The following is a 24,159-nucleotide window of genomic DNA, read 5'->3' as shown; positions in this document are numbered from 1 at the left end:
CACACATACACACAAACACACATACACACATACACACATACACACATACACACATACACACATACACACATACACACATACACACATACACACATACACACATACACACATACACACATACACACATACACACATACACACATACATACACACATACACACATACACACATACACACATACACACATACACACATACACACATACACACATACACACATACACACATACACACATACACACATACACACATACACACATACACACATACACACATACACACATACACACATACACACATACACACATACACACATACACACATACACACATACACACATACACACATACACACATACACACATACACACATACACACATACACACATACACACATACACACATACATACACACATACACACATACACACATACACACATACACACATACACACATACACACATACACACATACACACATACACACATACACACATACACACATACACACATACACACATACACACATACACACATACACACATACACACATACACACATACACACATACACACATACACACATACACACATACACACATACACACATACACACACACACACACATACATACATACATAAACATATGGACTTACAGTGTATACGAAGCCGTATATCATTGCTATCCGACTTTCCCTCTAAATTAGAGGCCGAACACTGATAAAGGCCTTCATCTTCGCGACTGACACTCCGTATCTCAAGACTGGCATTTCTTATGTATAAATCTAATGGACATAAAAGTATAGTATAATAATAATAATCATAACAATCATAACAAATAAATATATATTATTATTATTATTAATAATATATGTTATTATTATTATTATTATTATTATTAATCTCAGAGTTTTTCCATATTATATATATACAGTATATGTGTGTTTCTGTATAATAAAATATTAATACATGTAATACAGTAGTAATAATAATAATAATAATAATAGTAAAGAATTTTGTGTTTCATTATATAATTAGTTTGTAAATTATTATTATTGTTTTTATTTAAAGAAAAAATCATAAATATATATATATATATAAATAAAAATTACTGTATTATTTATGTATTGTAGTTAAAATAAATAAACAAACAAATAATAATAAATTAAATTATAAATAATTTATTTTATGCTCAAAAAAAATTATTGTTATTATGTATAAATGGGATTTTTTTATTTATATTAAAATTATATTTTTTGTTGTTGTTATCTAAACTATAAATATATTTAACACTAAAATATTTTGTTGTTGTTTGGTCTGCATATGTTTAATATCAACAACAAAAAAAACTATATGATTAATATAAAATATTTTTGGTAATAATAAATTAAAAATAAAATAAATAAAAATGAATTAATAATAATTTTTAAAAAAAATATAATTATATGGAAACATACCGTATATATCAATCTATATATATAGTATATATATATATATTAATATGTTTTTAAAAAGATATACCCAGTATATATGAAAAATTAATTTATTAAATTATATGCAAATTATTAAACAAACAAATAGATCAATAAAAAAAATTAAATAATAAATTTAAATATATTTAAAATATATGAACTCATAATATCATAACAACAACAAAAAAACACTTTATTATTATTTTGTTAATAATTTCTATATTTTTCTATATGTGATTGCAATTGATAATAATTATATACAAATAATAATAATAATAATGAAAATAATGATAATAATGATAATAATAATAATTTGCTTGTCTATCAATTTTCCCCCCATCACTGTTATCATCATCATATTATATAACAATATATATAATATATAAATTATATTGTTGGTCATTATATATATATATATAATGTGTGTATAAATATCAATATACTGTATATATCGATCCGATATACTGTATATATATATATATATATATATATAGTATAATACAATACCTTTTTGTATGTCTTGTTTTAAAGGCGTTCCGTTGAATAGCCATTTGACCTCAACTACAGATGGATTGGCAGAAATGAGGCATTCCATCGATAGCTGACTTCCCTCGACTACCAGTCCGTTCGGTGAATTGGTTTTCATTGTTAAGTTTACTTTCGGTTGGACTGGTTTTCGCGATGACGGCCGGCCGACAACAACAAAAAATATATAATAGAAATATATATATATATATATATTTTTTTAAATATAAAACAAACAAAACTAACAGCAATTGACAGGAATTATATACCATATATTCTGTGTATAATCTATATATACTGTATATATATATATATATTATATGTTTTTTATATGTATATAATTATTCTCTATGTATTATTTTTCTGTATACACACAATATGTATTGTAGTATACAGTATACATACGGTATATACAATATATATAAATTATATGCTGACTGTGCATCTGTAATAGCACCGTTAGGTTTTTTTATATATACAGTATATACAAATATCGTATTGTATTGTATAGTAAAAACTAGTAGTTAGTAATAGTTATAGTAGTAATACATACAGAATATACTGAGCAGCCATTGGTCTTGTATGGAGCTGTTGGCTAACCGTAGGTTCTCTGCCCGACAGTTCAGATACGAGCCGTGATCTTCAGCACTGGGAGTAAACTCGAGAACACTGGTCGTCACGTTTCCCTCATCTGAAAACGTCTCTCTATTTATTTGTTTTTTTTGGTGATTAAAACAGACAGAGAGAGTGAGAGAGAGAGAGAAAGAGAGAGAGAGTGAGAGAGACAGACAATACCCATAATATTAGTACCAAATAAATAACAAAACGAGTGAAGAAAAAAATAATAAAAGCAAATGTTTGCCACAAATAGATAGATAGATAGATAGATAGATAGAGAGAGAGAGAGAGAGAGAGAGAGAGAATTATTATTATTATTATTATTATATAAGTTATATATAAAGAAAAACTAAAACTTTGATTATAATTATTATCGACACAATACTCTCTCTCTCTCTCTCTCTCTCTCTCTTTCTGTATACAAACAACTAGTGAACACAACAACACACAAAAAAAATGGTTAACCATATTATCTCTCATCTATCAAAACCTGTCGTCGAAGTTGTCTTTTAAAAGTAAATATAATTTATTATTTTATCACACTTTTAGCTCTCATTTATCTTATATCTCTTTACCCACTCATTAAAGTAATACACAGATAGACAACTAACACATACATAGACACACACACACACACACACACACACACACACACACACACACACACACACACACACACACACACACACACACACACACACATACATACATACACACATACATACACACATACATACACACATACATACACACATACATACACACATACATACACACATACATACACACATACATACACATATACAGTACATACACACACACACACATAAAGTTAGTGTCACACATGAATTACAGTTTGCTTGAAACCATAACTAAGTTATTTGAAATAATTTTTCTTTTATTTTACCGCTTATATACTGTACTATATATATACGGTATATAAACAATAAATAAATTATCTAATACTATATACTAATATTTATTTATTAGATGAGAAACTTTTTAGGTATATTATTTTTAGGCTGAAAATCAACCAAAACAAAACAAAACAAAACAAACCTAAACTTATACTTACAGTATTTTGTATTATTATTAAAAATTAATAATACAAATATTGATAATGATAAAAGTGTAAAATTGATTTTTTCTAAAAATATATATTTATCAATATATCATATCATATCCTATCCATACAATACACACATACTATTTATTAAAAAAATGATATAAAAAATTCAATATTATATCAACAATAAAATTAATTAATTTTTTTTAACAAAAAAGTATTAATATATATATATATTTTACAATCTATTTATTTATTTTCAATTTTTTATCGATATCTTTTTAAACCAATAAATAAAATAAAAACATTTAATAACAACTATTACTACTACTACTACTAATAATAATATTTGATACACGTATATGATATCAATCAAAATAATAATATATTTTTAAAAATGATTAATAGGTATTTTTTAATATCAATTTTTTCAGACAAAAATCATTATATAATACAAAAAATAATAATAAATAATTTGCAATTAATTAATGTTTTGCAAACATACAAAAAAGTGTATTAAATAATTAATTAATATTGAAAAAAAACAAATTAAATAACTAAAAGATATAAAAAACAAATTAAGGCTATTTTGAAAAATAATAATATTTATTACTGTATATAAAATATTATTAATTTTAACTTACAATTGATATCATAAGTTAAAAATTAAAATATTTTATAATTATATGCTATTTAATATCAATATAACATTAAATAAATAATATTTTTTTAATATTAATTTATAACTACTACTCCTAATAATAATATCTAAATTATTAATATAAATACTGTATATTTTACTTTCAATATACAAAATATTTAACATATATATCAAACAAATATATTATATATATATATATATATATATATACAGTCAATGACATAACTAACCGGGTTTTAGATAGCAATCTGTTATCCTTAAGCCAAGTGAGTTGGGCGGGAGGTCTCGAGCCATACGACCGACAAATTAACTCAAATTTCTTTCCTGAAGACAGCGGTCTTCTTATAGATATTATCTTCACGTCTGTCGGCTTAACTGTTATAACGGAAAAAATAAAATAAAATATTTATAAAAATAAATATTTATTTATATATATATAAAGTATATATATATTTTTTGTGGGGTTATTAGTGTTTGTATTGAAAAACGGTTTGTTGGTTATTATCAACATATATATATATATATCAATATATTGTATATAAAGTATAACACATGAATATTGTACATTAAAAATATTGATATATATATATACCGGTATATTTCAATATTAGTTATTTATTATATAAGTTATATAATTTATTATATACTATATATATATATATATATATATATATAAAGATATCATATTAAATGTCATTCATTAAGATATAACTACTAATACTACTACAACTATACTACTACTTGTATTTAATTATAAATGACATGTGTTTTTGACTGATAAATAAATAAATACATTAAATAAGTTGGGGTTTAATACTACAATATATATATTAGTAAAAAAAATTATATTTTTTATACCAGTATATAATAAATACATAAACTTTTTAATCAATAACTTTTAATACAATATATTTAACACACACACACACACACACACACACACACACACACATGCTATGACAAACACAATCAGTGTTAAAAATAAAACAAAATTTGTCGACAAATATCTATATATATATATATATATATATATATATATATACAAAAACAAAAAAAATCAATCAAACAAACAAAATTAAACTAAACAAGCATATCATGTTTGTTAAAACAAAAATGTTTGCAAACATTTATTTACTGTATATATATATATATATATATATATATATATATATAATTTACAGTATTATACAGATTCTCAATATAATAGTTAGTATATATTAAAGGCAGCATAAACTTAAAACACTTAGTTTGCTATTTAATTGTTAACTATATGTATATACAGTATATATAACTAATAGTTACAATAATTACCCTAGGTTAAAACTGTACATTGAATATATATTTAACAAAAATTACCAATATAAAAAATACTAGATAATAATGTAATTTTTCAACAACAAAAAAATAATTGTATGGTTTTTACCAAAATATTATAATTGAAATTACTTATTGAAATCAATGTTTAATATTCTATATATATATATATATATATATATATATTCTGTATATACTATTGTTTTCACTAATAAAAAATATATATAAAAACTAATACAAATCTATGAACAAAACATTCAACAACAACAACAACAATAACAACAACAATAAAAATTGTTGACCAATAAAAAACAATACACGATTTTAAAGCAAATTTTTTTGATGTTAGTATTTTAAACACACACTCACTCACACACACACACACTCAACATACATACATTATCATACAATACATACATATACATAGAGTAAAATTTACAATAATGATATGTATAATATTGTAAACAAAATCAAACATCAAAAACAAAAAAAAAAAAAGTTTTGAGAGTTTTTTTTGTGTGTTGAGATGCAAAAGGAGTGTTTGAGAGATATTTTCTTTCAAAAAAAAAAAAAAAATTAAAGGGAAAAGTGATGTGCATTTTGCTGATAAGGAGTTTTGGTGGGCAATAATTTTCACACACACACAAACATACACACACACACACACACACACACACACACACACATACATACATATACATATATACACACATACAGTACACACACATATCAATATATATATATCACATACATATATATATATACACACATTCACACACACATTCATATACACATACATACATATATATACATACACATACATATATATATACACATACATATATATACACACACATTCACACACACACACATAACACATACATACACACATATATTCACACATACATACACACACATACACACACATACATACACACATATACACATACACAGACAAACATTCACACACACACACACACACACACACACACACATAGTTAGCCTAATGTTGTGTTTTATTTATCTATAAATTTTGTGTTTTATTTTGTTTTTTTTTTGTTGTTGTTTTACCATAAATATCAAACGTGACAAATGCTGAAAGTGTCGACAATGACGACGGGGAGGACAGTGCCGGCAAAGATGTTTGTTGTTGGCTAATGTTGTTGTTGTTGTTGAAGATGTTGTTATTAATTGCATTACAACTATAGATTGAGTTTAACTGATTTCGGCGAATGTCTTCAATTAGGAGTTCATTTTTTACACGTGATATCGATGTTGTCGTCGTCGACGATGATGATGACGACACTGACGATGATGACGATGACGACGATGCTAACAATGTAGTAGTACTGCTGGATGTTATGCCTGTAGTGGCTGATGATGATGAGGATGAAGATGAGTCGTTAGTACCGTCATCGGCAACAATCAAAGTGGTAGTAATAGTCGATGACGTGCTATCTATTAGTACGTTATCGCGATACCAGTGCACTATAGGACTGGGCTTTCCTGAAATAATAATAGGGGAAGGGGAGGGAAAAATACAATAAATAATAGATAATTTTCAATAATAATAACAATAATAACAATAATAGTAATAATTCATTAATAAAGAGCTGAAAGAGTCAGAAAAAGAGCAAATAGAGAGAGAGAGAGAGAGAGAGAGAGAGAGAGACAGAGAGAGACAGAGAGAGACAGAGAGAGACAGAGAGAGAGAGAGAGAGAGAGAGAGAGAGAGAGAGAGAGAGAGAGAGAGAGAGAGAGAGAGAGAGAGAGATAGTGGGCATAGTTGTCAAATGATAGACAAATCATTAGTTTCACATTATTATTATGATTACTACTACTACTGGTATTATTATTATTTTTATTGACTCCTCTCTCTCTCTCTCTCTCTCTCTCTCTCTTCTTTCATATCATTGACACTACAGTACTACTACTACTACTACTACTTAACACACAATAGATATGGATTAAAGACAATAAATAAAAATATCAGAGATATATACAGTATATATAGTGTTTCTCCTAAAAATGAGACAATCGTTTTTGAAGATGAATTGTTTATTAAACACACAGTCATTTAGTTTCTCTCTCTCTCTCTCTCTCTCTCTCTCTCTCTCTCTCTCTCTCTCTCTCTCTCTCTCTCTCTCTCTCTCTCTCTCTCTCTTATATCTTCTCTTATATGATATCTCCTTAAATATATATATAACTGAGTGACTAATATATAGATAAATATAATTATTGTAAGACAACTATTACTTGGGTATTACTGATAACTACTATAACTACTAGTGCTGGTGGTGTTGTTGTACACAAAAAATACATACCGCCCTCCACTATACAGTTTAGCCGTACATCAGATCCCTCTTCAACTGGTCCCACAAGACGTGATAACTGTTGATTGCGGGCATCCGTTATATATATCCTTTTTGGAGGCACTAAAAGTATATAATAAAAAAAAATAAATAATAAATTTATTATTATAGCAATTATAACATCATTTTTTTTGTTGTTGTTGATGTTAAACAACATTTATTATTATTACTACTATAAAAGTATACTCTATATTATATAATAGTATATAAGTTAGTATATATATATATTAATAAATATATTATATTTAACAGGGTTGACAACTTAATTAATTTTTCAAATAAAATTATTAGTGGATGAAAAAAAACAGTGTGTCTAATAAATTATACTTAAAAAAATAAAATAACACTTCTAATAGATATCATACATATCTAAGATATGGTATAAATCATATAATTTATATTCAATTAGACTTTTATATATATATATATATATATATCTATATAAACTATCTATAATATATATAAATTTATATATAAAGTTTGAATACTACTATATAATTAGCTATCTATAATGAATTTTAAATGAATCTTACAATTATCCCTTAAATATATTTTATATATATATCTATACGGTATATATGCTAATTAATTTAATTCAATTAGTATGCATTATAAATATATATAATATAATATAAAAAATAAACTACTAATTATCAATATAAATATAATAAATATATTGAAGATATATCAATATAAAAAATTGCTATAAATATCAAATATAATACTAATAATTATAATACAGTTTACACCAACCAATGACATTAAGATTGACAATAGATGTTAGAGTACGACCCCATCGGAAGTCTACTCGGCACCGGTATTCAGCCGAATCGGTTTCCAGTATGGGATACAATTGAAGTATAGCCGGCCGGACGGTTAGATTGAAAAAGGCTCTGTCGGCCAACACTTCGTGGGTTAAGTGTTTTGCTTTTTCCCGGTTGTGTCGTATGTCGACCGTATAGATGGGCAATATTTTCACATCACTTCGGTACCAGAGTACCAATGTTACCGAATCGTCATCCGACGGTGCCGTTACATTGCATGGTAACTGTGCCCTATCGCCCAGCGATGTCTGGACATCATTATAGACGGTTACTATAAATTATAAAAAATATTTTTTGTTAAAAAAAATGATACATTAATAAGCATTTGAAATATTAGGAGAAAATAATTATACCAATAATAAAAACGATATTATATATCGATATATTTTTTTTTAATAAAAAAATAGTTAATTTATATTTTTATATTATTATTATTATTATTATTAACAACCAATTATAATGAGTATTTTATTTTTTTGAAAAACTAAAATTTTGATTGGTTATAAAATATATAAAAAGTTTTATCCACACATAATATATATATATATATATATAGAAATATAAAATCAATCTAAACCTAGAATATAGAGAATATTTGTATTTTTTTAGATTTTATTTTTTTGATGATAACCATTGAAATCAAATACAGATAAATTGCTTGAAAAAAATATATATACTTTTTTTTCACTACTATTTATTTATTTCTCTTAATATTAAAACGTGATTTAAGGGATACACATAAGATTTAGTTGTTGTTGTTGTTGGCTATGACTGACTGACTGACTGACTGACTGGTTGTCTGACTGTCTGAAACATACATGGATTCAAGTTTCAAATGAGAAATAAAATCACAAAAAAAAATAAAAAGTTTATGTCTGTGTGTTGGTGTTGTCAACTAAAAAACAGGAGTCATATACTGTATATATGAGTCTGTAATATACAGTTTGAGAGAGAGAGAGAGAGGAAAAAAACTAAATAAAGAGATTCAATAAAAAAATAAAAGAAAATAAGATATATTTATATATAAATCACAACAAAAGGGATCAGCAAATCAATGAATCAATGAGTCCATCAAATAGACGTGAACTACATTTTATATATATATATATATATATATAGTATCACATGTGTATGTGTATGTGTATGTGTATGTGTATGTGTATGTGTATGTGTATGTGTATGTGTATGTGTATGTGTATGTGTATGTGTATGTGTATGTGTATGTGTATGTGTATGTGTATGTGTATGTGTATGTGTATGTGTATGTGTATGTGTATGTGTATGTGTATGTGTATGTGTATGTGTATGTGTATGTGTATGTGTATGTGTATGTGTATGTGTATGTGTATGTGTATGTGTATGTGTATGTGTATGTGTATGTGTATGTGTATGTGTATGTGTATGTGTATGTGTATGTGTATGTGTATGTGTATGTGTATGTGTATGTGTATGTGTATGTGTATGTGTATGTGTATGTTTGCGACAAAATATTTTTTTTTGACACACAATTGTGTAATGTTTTACTTTTTGCTACAAATTTTTATTTTTAGTTTTTTTTCTGTCTATTTAACTGATACTTTATTATTATATAACTCTCAATGTTTTATACCTTAAAAATGTTATACATATACACTCTACTCTACTGTAAATATACTATATATATAAATATAAAGTTATATACTGTATATAGTATACCATAAATTTATATTTAATGAGATATCTCGAAAAATAAAGTGATATCATACTTAAAACTTTTTTTAAAAGCTTAAAAATTTTGATTAACTTTTTGTTATTGTTTTTTTCTACATATATATAAAAGACAGCAAAATCTTAAGAGACAAAACATTTTACTACTATTAAACAGTATATATAAAGACATTTTTTTTTGTTAATTTTAAATTTGTGTCCTAAATCTAGTGTCAAAAAAAATAGTAAATTAGTTGCTAAGTGTATTAACATAGCTTTTATACATCAACAACAACAACAACAAAAATTTATATATAAATTAAATTATATTAGATTTTATTACAATTTCCATACACATACACACACATACATACATTTAATCCTAATAATAATAATAATATTGTAATATACAGATAATACAGATAATATAATACTGTAATATAAAACACTGTAAATTATATAATAAGTTTTATTTGTTTTTACAAGTTAGCGATAAAATTTTAATAAGGTAATCATCTTAAACATTGTTAGTCAATAAATTTATAATAAGCCTTATAATGCTTGATTGAAACATATATAAAACACACACACACACACACACACACACACACACACACACACWTACATACATACACACACACACACACACACACACACACACACACACACACACACACATACATACACACACACACACACACACACACACACACACACACACACTCATACATACATACTTTACACACACACATACATACATACATAAAAACATAAATATACACAAACACACACACACACACACACACACACACACACACACACATACATACATACATACATACATACATACATATATACACACACACACACACTTACATATACACACACATACATACACAATGACACAGTGTAATAATAAAACATTATTATATAATTACAGTATTATTATCAAAAAAAGAGATTGAATTACAAATTGCTAGATAATTAGCTAAACTATATTTTATATAAATAAAAAAATAAATTTTGATATAATTGTTTTGTTGTTGTTGTTGTTGATAATGATTTTCTAATATTTAATTTAATATTACACACACACACACACACAACTACCGATACATTATATATATATATATATATAATGGCAATGTTTTCAATCAATTACATATATGATTTTGATATATTAAATAATTTTTGAGTGTATATACAAAATGATTGATGAGAGGGATAGTGTGACAATTTGGGGATTTTTTTTAATATATATATATATTTAGTTATAACGTATATATCTATCTATATATCTATATAATGTATATATATATATAGATATAAATTTCTAATGTAATGTTTTAGTTTTTTTTGTATATAAGATGTTTCAATGACTAAAATAAATAATAATAAATCCCTAAAGAGTTTTCACATACAGTATAAAAAACCATTTACTAAAATGTATTGATAAGTAATAATAATAATAATTTGGATTTTTTTTAAATTATAATTTATTAGATATTAATATTAATTTTTTTTTGATAATGTGTTTTCCTATCCAGATTTTACGGCTAATTTGTTTACTTATTATATTATATAATAATTAATTATTATTATTTATATTTATATAACTAATCAATTTATTATTGTATAAGTAATGTCTAACTAACTAAATAAATAATTAAATAATAATCCCATTTATAAATTTACTTTAATATATAATATTATAATATAAGTTCATGAAAATTAATTCATATGTCAAAACAAATTTATTTTTTGTATTTTTGTATATTTTTTTGTTTTTGTATTAAAATGTTATTTTTGTATTTTCTATCTCTAACAAAAACAAAAAACTAAATAAATAAAATTAAAAAAAAAACACTGTACTTAATATAATAAATGTTTTCAATTATTACAATCAAATGTAAATTATTTTTATACAACAAACTTTATAAATAGTAATAGTGGTAGTAATAGTAGTAGTAGTTGTAGAGTAAACTTTTATATAAATAAAAACTAATTAATTGTTTGAAATACAAATAATATAAAAAAACAATAGTAATCAACAACAAAAAAATAGTCATTGAATAACAATTGTAGTGATAGATAAATAATGTATAGATAAACAGATATATATATATATATATATATAGAGAGAGAGAGAGAGAGAGAGAGAGAGAGAGARAGAGAGACACTAAGAGAGACACTAAGAAAGAGAGAGAGAGAGAGAGAAACTAAGAGAGAGAGAGAAACTAAGAGAGAGAGAGAGAAACTAAGAGAGAGAGAGAGAGAGAGAGAAACTAAGAGAGAGAGAGAGAAAAACTAAGAGAGAGAGAGAGAGAGAGAGAGATAAAAACTAAGAGAGAGAGAGAAACTAAGAGAGAGAGAGAGAGAGAGAGATAAATAGATAGAAAGAGTTTGAAACACATACACACATACATACAAATAAAAATGTCGACTAACTAAAAGCAATGGGGACAGGGATGTGATGAGACAATTGAGTTGAGAATCTAATTTAAGACTCAAGAATATTCTGTAATTTTGTTGTTGTTGTTGTTGTTTATTGTGTATATACAGTATATGTGTGTACAGTGTATATGTGTTAGTGCACTGAGGACTTGGATGGCGGGCGACAATTGAGCCAAACATAAGTTGTGTGCTTATACTGTATATATACAATACTACAGTTTATATACCGGTATATACAGTATATATATATATACTACAGATATATATATATATATATATATATATATATATATATATATATATATATATATATATATATATATATATATATATATATATATATATTGAGTGAATGAACCAACCGATCGACAAAATAATATATACTATGGCTTACAAAACAACACCAAAATGAAACAAATACTACAATACTTTATATATATATATATATCTCAATGTATTTCTCATGGGATGCTTAACATCAATGCACTACAGTATATCCTATCTATATCTATACATACCAGTTTATAAGTACAGTATATTGACTATACCACCCCTACCCCCACTATCAGCCCTTTCCTATATACTGGCATATCTATATATTGACTCAATATATATATTATTGTATTAATATTTATTATTATTATTATATTACTATATTATCATTATTAGTAGCATTAAATTATACAATAATTATATAAATATAAACTATATAACTATAGTATGTAATTAATATTCATATTTGTTTAAATTATATTATTGAAATATTTACATTAATAATATACTGTAGACAACAACAACAATAATAATAATATAATTTTAAAATATCATATAATAATACAATTTTATAATATATATATCTATGAATCCACTAAATTGTTAATTTGTTAGAAATCTCAGTGGAAATTATTATTTAGTAATATTATTATTAGTAGTGTATTAATGTTATTATAATAATAAATCATTATTTATTTAATATATATATAAATTATATTTTCAAATAACAAACACAATACAACTCGCGGAAAATCAAAAAAAAAAATAAAATCCAAAATAAATAATTTTATAATACATTTATAAAATATTAAATACTTGTATATATAAACACAGAATATTTGTATTAGATATGTATTGTATTATATATATATATATATATATATATATATATATATAGATAGATAAAACCTCAAAAAAAATATTTGATTTAAAACAATAAAATAAATTATGTATATTTTAATAAAAATTTATTGATTTAGTCAACAATAAAACAAAACTATATATATCAATAGTAAGATATGTCAATAATTTTAAGCAAATATAAAATGACTGACAAATCGATTGGTTAAAAAAATATATATACAATATATATATATATATAAATTTAAACCGGATTTCAATTTTATCGATTGTATCAAATAATTTTTTATTATATATACAGTATATATCAGTTATATACATGTTTATAGTTATATCAATCTACTGTATATTATTTATATCTAACAATTTATAACACTTATAAATATATATATATATAAATTCAAACTATTGTTATTTATTCAAAAATGTCAATATTTGTCAATTTATTAAAAATTATTATTGTTATTATTAAATTGCAATTTTTGCGCTTAATATAAAATATTTAAATAATAATAATAATAAACTTTTTGAAATTATATTTTTAATATATGAATATAAATTAGATATCGTCTATTTGACTAAAATTTTTGATTTTTTTTTTGAAAATTTATTTATATAGTGTGTAAATAGTTATAAATAAATTTACTTATTATCTATAATTTATTTTTTTAAATAAATATTGATAATTTTTATAAATGTTAATATATATATCTGATTAAAATTAATAATTAATTTATTATTAATAACATTTGTACTGCAAAATAAAATTGTAACTATTTATTAGATAACGGTATTTAATAACAAAATTATTAATATTAACATTTAAAAAATATTTTCATCTCATATAACAAATAATAATAATATTATTTTTATAAAGTTTAATAACAAAAATAAATGTTTTCAATAAGTATTGCAATTTGAAAGTTGAAAAATAAAACAATTTTATTTTCTGTAAAAAAGCAATATATATATATATATATATAATTATATAGGATATCGACACATGAAAATAACTAAATAATAATAAATGATATATTTTTAATTAATCAATAAAACTCATTAGTTATATACAGTATATATACAGTATAAATATATAACTTATAAAATAATTATCAAACTTAAGTACAAATTATTATATTATTTACTGGTTTTTTTTGAGAGCAAAAATGATACACACTTTATATATATTGATATATTTTATATATATATATAATTATATATATATTTATATAGGAAACTACTGTATATAATAAATTAATTAGTTTTGAGCAAAAAGTCAATATTTGAGTTTTCTCTATATTTATTATTATTATTATTATATATATTTCACACTCAACTACAATATATACTTTATATATATATATATATATATATATATTTAGTATATATATATTTTTATATATACGATATGTTATTATGGACTTACTAATTACTAAATCGATAATTTATAAGTTAATAGTATCACCAAAAAAAACTTAATACTAGTATAGTATTACTGGTAGTAGTAATAGTAGTATAACAACAACAATATATATATATATATTATATAATTGACAAAAATTATTTGCTATACAGTATTACAAATTATATATATATATATATATATATATATATATAAAGTTTATATATAATATAAAATATATCATATATATATATTTAATATATAATTAAATTAAATTCATAAAATTCATATCAACAAAAAAAACTATATTAAAGTTTTTAATAAACTTTTTTGTTTGTTTGAAACAAAAAAAATACAATTTTCATCTCTAATTTAGCAATGTCAATTAAACAAAAATACTATATAATAATAATAATAATAATCAACTATTTTGCACCGTCATCATCATCATCATCAATATTTTATTATATAATATATATACCTAAATATATATATATATATATTATACATAAATTTGCTGCTAATGTGTGTTTCACGGATTGTTGCCATAAATATATTATTTACTGTATATATATATGAAAAACAGTGGACTGTTATATACAGTATAATATAATATATTGTATATAATGAGACTGATATATATATATATATATATAAATAGCTAATGTGTTTTTTTCGTAGGTATTATATATTATTATATCTATCTTTTCCAACAATAACTACTACAACAACAAAACTTAAGTTATTAAGAGAGAGAAAGAGAGAGAGAGAGAGAGAGAGAGAGAGAAAGTTTTCATAATATTAATAATAATAATAAAAAAATTTCTTATCTATAAATAGAGTACCAAACACTTGCAAACTATACTACAATACAATATCTACTGTATTATTGATATAACACCAGTATATTAAAGGGTCGACCACTTTATCACAAATCAGTTATTGGGTTTTGTGTATGTTAAGCTAGAGTAGGTATATATATAAATAACTATATATATATTTATATATATATATATATATATATATATATATATATAGTACATATATATTTATATACTGTACAGTATAAGTGCTATTGAAATGTTATGTAATTTTCTGACTTAACGCTAATAACTTTGTGCTAACATTACATTACAATATAATACTTTACTAAACAATAGTTACAAACAATATACAGTATTTATACAGTATATATATATACCGTATTATATATGTTATATAAGGTAAAAAATAAAAATAAAAATATAATGTGTCTATAAGGTATAAATTTTTTTTTGTTACACACACACACACAAATTTACTGTATATTATTGCAACTAATTTACTATATAACACACACACACACACACACACACACACACACACACACACACATACATACATACATACATACATACATACATACATACATACATACATACATACATACATACATACATACATACATACATACATACATACATACATACATACATACATACATACATACATACATACATACATACATACATACATACATACATACATACATACATACATACATACATACATACATACATACATACATACATACATACATACATACATACATACATACATACATACATACATACATACATACATACATACATACATACATACATACATACATACATACATACATACATACATACATACATACATACATACATACATACATACATACATACATACATACATACATACATACATACATACATACATACATACATACATACATACATACATACATACATACATACATACATACATACATACATACATACATACATACATACATACATACATACATACATACATACATACATACATACATACATACATACATACATACATACATACATACATACATACATACATACATACATACATACATACATACATACATACATACATACATACATACACACATATATACACATAATTTGTCTTAAGAAAATAAAAATAAATAAAAACATTATATATAATGTAATGTTAAGAAATGGTAAATAAGTATAATATATATATAAAAAAAAGTACAGCAAAAAAAAATATTTATAAGAGAGAGAGAGAGAGAGAGAGAGAGAGAGAGAGAGAGAGAGAGAAGAGAGAGAGAGAGTATAAAAAGTCTTAACACAAAACTATAGGTAAATGTATGTTATATGTTGTGTGTGTGTGTGTGTGTTATGTATGTGTTGTACGGATTAATGGCTCCATTGAGAGTCAATCTAAAGAGGACTCTTAAGAGATAGATATACACACAATGTATAGTATAGTTGTATTTTTGTAGGCAATAGTTTATAATATATTATATACAATACTATACAATACAATGTGTGTGTGTGTGTGTGTGTGTAGCAAACAATTTGTGAATCCCTTTAACTTATTACACAGAGAGAGAGAGAGAGAGAGAGAGAGAGAGAGAGAGAGAGAGAGAGAGAGAGAGAGAGAGAGAGAGAGAGAGAGAGAGAGAGAGAGAGAGAGATGAGAATCATTTAAACTGTAAAAATCATTTTCAGAGAGAGAAAAAAAATAAGAGAAATGAATTGAATTACAAATTATTTGATAAAATAAAATAATATAAATTGCAATCAAATCACACATACAAACACACACACACACACACACACACACACACACACACACACACACACACACACACACACACACACACACACACACACACACACACACTATGTATTAGTATTTACCATAACTCACGATAATTTAATGGCTAACAAAATACAACTAACAAAAAAAAATATAACTAAAAAATTTAATTTTTTTGCAATCATTTACTCTATATTTACTATACATACTAATGAATAATAGACTGAAAAACGAGAGTATAATATTGTAATCAAAACACATATAATGTATAACACTTTTATCAATCCAATGAATTAACTACAATATTATACTGTTTTTTCAATCAACTATTTTTTTAAATAGTTATGTGACTTACAGTTTATAAATAAATTACAAATTAAAATTAATAAAAAAAACTAATTAAATACATGTATTGCATTGATAATTTTAATATTATTAAAAAATACTATATATATGATTACCAAACAAAAAACAATTATATAATATTTTTGCATTTTATATTAATAGCACTAAATTATATATCAATATCAATATGTATATCATATAATACATATATAAATATATTATATAAATATAAAATAATTAATAAATATGTGTATTTTTGGTTATTAACATATTTATTCATTGCTGATAAAATATTTATTTTATATTCAATAAATATATTAATATAAAATTCATTTTCAATACTAATAATATAATATATGTCGTGGCGTAAAATATGGTATGAATTATAAAAAACAATTGAAATGAATTGCAGTCGATGTGTTGAGTGAAAATGAAAAAACTTTATTTAAAACTTTATTATTGAAAATACATTTGATATGAAATATTTGTATTTCATATATGATATGATGTCTATAAGCATAGACTATGGTATACAACGCATACGTATCTATTGTTTGACATACATTTATATAGGGTTTTAACATATAATAAAATGTATTGAATGGTTGGCCACTGGAAGGTCAGTTTGACCCACATTTCAAAGTGTGGTCTTATTTTTAGAAATATGTATGATATCTGTGTATAAGATATAATTGAAATGAATGTATGTGTGTTTGTGTATGTGTGTGACAATAGTTTTAATTGATATTTTAAGGTATAAACTGTGATAAAAGTGGTACATAGGGTTGGGTTCAAAGGGTTGTTCGAGAGATACCGACAATAGGTTTCTAGGAATAGATAGTCAAAAGTATGGGAACATTGATTGAAATTTAGTTATATTTACTTTTATTAGTTTTTCCCATTAAAATAACTTTTCTATATTTACATCCCTGGGTTTTATGACATCCCTTCAGGTATGTATGGTCTGAGTTTGGATATATGGTATGTGTCGGTACTTTTGCCCTTCTTATCACAATTTAGTACATATGATATGTTAGATAATTTTTTTACAATTTTATATGGGCCACACATTAATGGATCTAACTTTTTACGCGATATTTTATTTTTATAGTCGACTAATACTAGGTCTCCTACATTGAATTCAAATGGATTATGATGTCTATCATAATATGATTTGTTCACTGTATGACTATTTAATGAATTTTTAAATGCATTTTTTCGCGCCTTATCTACTGTAACCTGAGATCCATACATGTAGTGGTCAAATGGTTTGACGCCAAATAATAAATAGTTTGGGGTGTATTGTGTTGTTGAATGTACTGTATTGTTGTATTCGTGTGTACAATGGTTTAGTAATTTTGGCCAACAAATTGATTGATTATTATCATTGATTTTACAGCGAAGTCTAGTAACTAATGTTTGGTTTATACGTTCGCATAACCCATTAGATTGCGGGCAATTTGTTGTAATAAACATGATTTTAATGTTGTGTTTTTCAAGAAAATTACAAAATTCATTGCTTTTGATACCTGTGTACCTGTCGGCCAGAATTAGTTTTGGTTTATGTGTTTGACAAACATTTTTGATTAATTGTATAAAATCCTTAGCACTTTGAGTACTGGAAGCGGTAGTCCATAGGAAGCGACTGAAGTTATCAATAGCTACATGAATATACTGTTTCTTTGAGTTATACCCGGCCAGACCACCGACTGTATCAATGGATATGATATCAAACGGTTGCTGTGCCGGACCTATTTGGGACAGTGATCCCAACTTTTGTTTTCTACTAATTTTATTTGTTTGACAAACTAAACATTTGGTTAAATAATCATTGATATGATTGTGTATATTTTTGAAATAATATGCGCTACAAATCAATTGTGTCATAGCATGAGCACCTATATGACCATAATTTTTATGAACAATACTTAATAGTTTAGGTATGAGCGGGTCGGGTATGTATATACGTTTGGTGTCAGCCTTTTGTCTGATTATGATATTGTTTTCAAGAACACAATGTTTGGGTAATATTTTAATGAATGGTTTTTGTGTTTCAACTATTATGTCTGTAGTTATGATATTTATTGGTAATGTTTGACAATTATCTGTTAGCTCTAATATATTGAGAAATTTTGTAGTACAGTATTTATCATTACCTTCGAGTACAGGGTTTCTACTCAATAGGTCTGCACCGATATTAGTTTTACCAGTAATATACCTGACATCAGGATTATACTGTCCTATCCTGAGAGCCCAATTGAACAAACGTGTTGTCGGTTTTTTAATTGAGTTTAACCACTTTAATGGGTTATGATCTGAGTATACAATCACTTGATTACCGTAGAGATAATGGTGCCAGTAGTCGAGCGACTGGACAAGTGCTAGACACTCAAGCTCTGAGACATTATAGTTTTTCTGATAGTTTAATAACTTACGAGAGAAGTAGCCTATCGGGTGTAGTTTACCGTCACTTTGCATCTGCTTAAGCACGGCTCCGGTACCTATTTTGCTGGCATCGGTATAGAGTATGCACTCTTTATTTGCGTCATATATAGATAAGACTGGTTTGTTTGTTAGGTATGTTTTAACCCAATTGAATGAATTTTCACATTCGGTATCCCATTTAAATTGAGTATCTTTTTTGAGTAGATTATATAATGGGTTTAGTTGTTTGCATGCATTTGGTATGAATTTATAATAGAAATTGATTTTTCCCAAAAATTGTTGCAGTTGTTTAACTGTGTTTGGTTTAGGGAAATTTTTAATTGCAATAATGTTATCATTTATTGGTGTGTATTTGTTTTTAGTTATATAATGACCTAAATATTGTACAGTATTTTTTGCAAATTTACATTTTGTTAATTTTAATTTTATGTTTTCGCACTTTAATGCACTTAATGTTTTCTCAATATGTTTTATGTGATCAGTTAATGATTTTGAATGTATTATGATATCATCTAAATAATTATGAGCAAAATTATTTAAATTATATTTAATTAAAATATTTTGTATAACTCTCTGAAAAATCATAGGAGAGTTCCTGAAGCCGAACGGCATAGTTAGCCACTCGTAGTGTTGATTTGTAGTGACAAATGCTGTCTTATGTATATCTTTTTGGTCAACTCTTATGTGCCAAAAACCACTAGTTATGTCTAGGGTTGTAAAATACTCACAATCTATGAGTTTGTCTACAATGTCATTGAATAGCGGGAACGGAAAATTGTCGGGAATTGTAATTTTATTTAGTTTCCTATAATCTATGGTTAGCCGGCTTTTTGTACCCTCGTCTTTTTTGTAAGCGAGAGTTATAGGGAAACTGTATGGACTGACACTTTTCCTAATAAATCCTTTTTCTAGTAATTTATCGATTTGATCATCGATTACCTGTTGATCCGATGGTGAGCACCGATACGGACGTAAATTTATTGGGACATTGTTTGTGATATTTATTGTGCATTTTTCGGTGTTTATTAACCCGATGTCGTATTTATTTATTGAGAATATGTTTGAATGTTTGGTTAGGATTGCATGCAATTTGTTTTGCTGATCATTGTTTAAAGGGTTTGAGATAAGCATCTCATTGGTATTTATGTGACAATTATTGTCAATGCATTGATTTTCTGTATAATTTGATAATATCTCATCTGTTTGGGTGATATTATTGTTTGTAAATGTTTGTATAATCTGATAATTGCTATTCATATGTAAATTGAATTTTTTTATTAAATCTAAACCTAATAGAAAATTATGGTTAGATTTTTGAATGACATATACTGTACATACATGAGTTAGTGAACCTATGGTTAATGTAATATCTACGAGACCTAAACATGAATTTGAATTATTAATAGTTTTGAAATGTGTTATCTGTTTATTAAATGGTAGTTTTAACTTTTTAACTATTTGATCACTAATGACACTAACATTAGCTCCGGGATCAAAAATAATATAAAATATTTGTTTATTAATAATAGCATAAATTTTGATTAGTTTTTGATGATTAGGTCTCTTATTTAGTTTAAATGTATTGAATTGATGTCATTTTCGACAGACTCTGTGATGTCATTATTGACTTCAAAATTGTTAATTTTTTTAGCATTAGTTGTCTGTGTTGTGTTAGGTTTGCCTTTGTTTAAACACTCATTAGACCAGTGATACCGGCCTTTAAGTCCAAGCTTTTCACATATAAAACAAGGGGACAGGGGTTTGCGTTTTGGTTTATCTGATTTTTGGTCATATTTTTGCTTTGCTATTGGTTTGTTTGACACAGCATTTGATTTAGCAATTGATTGGAAGCGCTTTAAGTTATTTTCTGCAGTTTTTGCTATCGTATAAAAATCTGCAAATGTTTTTGGTTTCACAGCCGTGAAACATTCAACCATTTTTGGGTGTAAATTATAGATCATTAAGGGAATCATCTGAGACTCAGTTAGTTTTGCCGCTACACCTAATCGTCGCTTTGCTTCAAAGTACTCTTTTATGCCTTGGCTTACATCATATTTTAAGTTTACAAACTCTACAATGGGTTCAATAGATTCAATGCCGAATCTGTACAGTAATTTATTTTTGATTGAATCAAAACTTTGGTTATCGAAGTTTTCGATATACCAATTGAGAGCATCATCTTCGAGATGATTACCTAATAGTATAGCCTTATCACTGTCTGTCCACTTATAATATTTTGCTATCATTTCATAGCGTTTAAACCAATTTTCTATTGAGATCTTATCTCCTAAACCTTTATATACTTGAATCTTAGGCTTACTGTTTGATGGCTTGATATGCGATGAATCGTAAATCTCGGTGTCGGAGCTGTCATCGATGTCCACCAATTGCTGTGTTGGGCGAGTGTTGTCATTGTTTGGCGGATCAACGTCTTGTGGAGATGTGTTGGGTGTTGTGTTTGTTTGTCTCATCGGTTGTACTGTTGGTGTCGGTGCCGGTGCTGTTTGAGTTGACTGTCGGGTGTTTCTCTTTGGTGCCATTCTTCAGGAGTGCGATTATTGCAGCGATGGTTTGCTCGTCGATATGTTTATCACTTTTGTCAATAGCCTTCACTATTTCTTCGGCTGATCTAATGGTTAGGTCGACGGCAACTGTTGGCACAACAAGTTTTTTACCGATTCTGTATAGTCTACTGAATATACCGGCGCTCACAATACAACTTGCAGTTAACAATAATATAAAAACTGATGCACTAATGAAAACTTTTAAATTCATTGATCGGGATTGTGGTCACAATCCTGCCGACTATATGTCGTGGCGTAAAATATGGTATGAATTATAAAAAACAATTGAAATGAATTGCAGTCGATGTGTTGAGTGAAAATGAAAAAACTTTATTTAAAACTTTATTATTGAAAATACATTTGATATGAAATATTTGTATTTCATATATGATATGATGTCTATAAGCATAGACTATGGTATACAACGCATACGTATCTATTGTTTGACATACATTTATATAGGGTTTTAACATATAATAAAATGTATTGAATGGTTGGCCACTGGAAGGTCAGTTTGACCCACATTTCAAAGTGTGGTCTTATTTTTAGAAATATGTATGATATCTGTGTATAAGATATAATTGAAATGAATGTATGTGTGTTTGTGTATGTGTGTGACAATAGTTTTAATTGATATTTTAAGGTATAAACT

At 25.1% G+C, this 24,159-nt stretch overlaps 1 protein-coding gene across 1 annotated transcript in view; it reads right to left on the bottom strand.

Annotated features, from left to right (window-relative positions):
- Positions 1–24,159, bottom strand: part of LOC128959063 (nephrin-like) — a 43,524-nt gene that overhangs the window by 6,000 nt on the left and 13,365 nt on the right. Inside the window, exons 3-9 of the mRNA XM_054305006.1 lie at positions 8,779–9,120; positions 7,978–8,088; positions 6,725–7,159; positions 4,570–4,714; positions 2,548–2,699; positions 1,977–2,138; positions 654–782 (exon numbers count right to left, since the gene is read on the bottom strand). Coding sequence (XP_054160981.1) covers positions 654–782; positions 1,977–2,138; positions 2,548–2,699; positions 4,570–4,714; positions 6,725–7,159; positions 7,978–8,088; positions 8,779–9,120 — 1,476 coding nt within the window. The remainder of the gene's footprint in view (positions 1–653; positions 783–1,976; positions 2,139–2,547; positions 2,700–4,569; positions 4,715–6,724; positions 7,160–7,977; positions 8,089–8,778; positions 9,121–24,159) is intronic.

This window comes from Oppia nitens, unplaced genomic scaffold, assembly GCF_028296485.1.
Source record: "Oppia nitens isolate AA-2021 unplaced genomic scaffold, nextdenovo-longstitch-racon4-pilon3 scaffold40_pilon_pilon_pilon, whole genome shotgun sequence".
In the NCBI taxonomy this organism is placed as follows: domain Eukaryota; kingdom Metazoa; phylum Arthropoda; class Arachnida; order Sarcoptiformes; family Oppiidae; genus Oppia; species Oppia nitens.
This window is presented reverse-complemented; position numbering and strand designations above follow the sequence as displayed.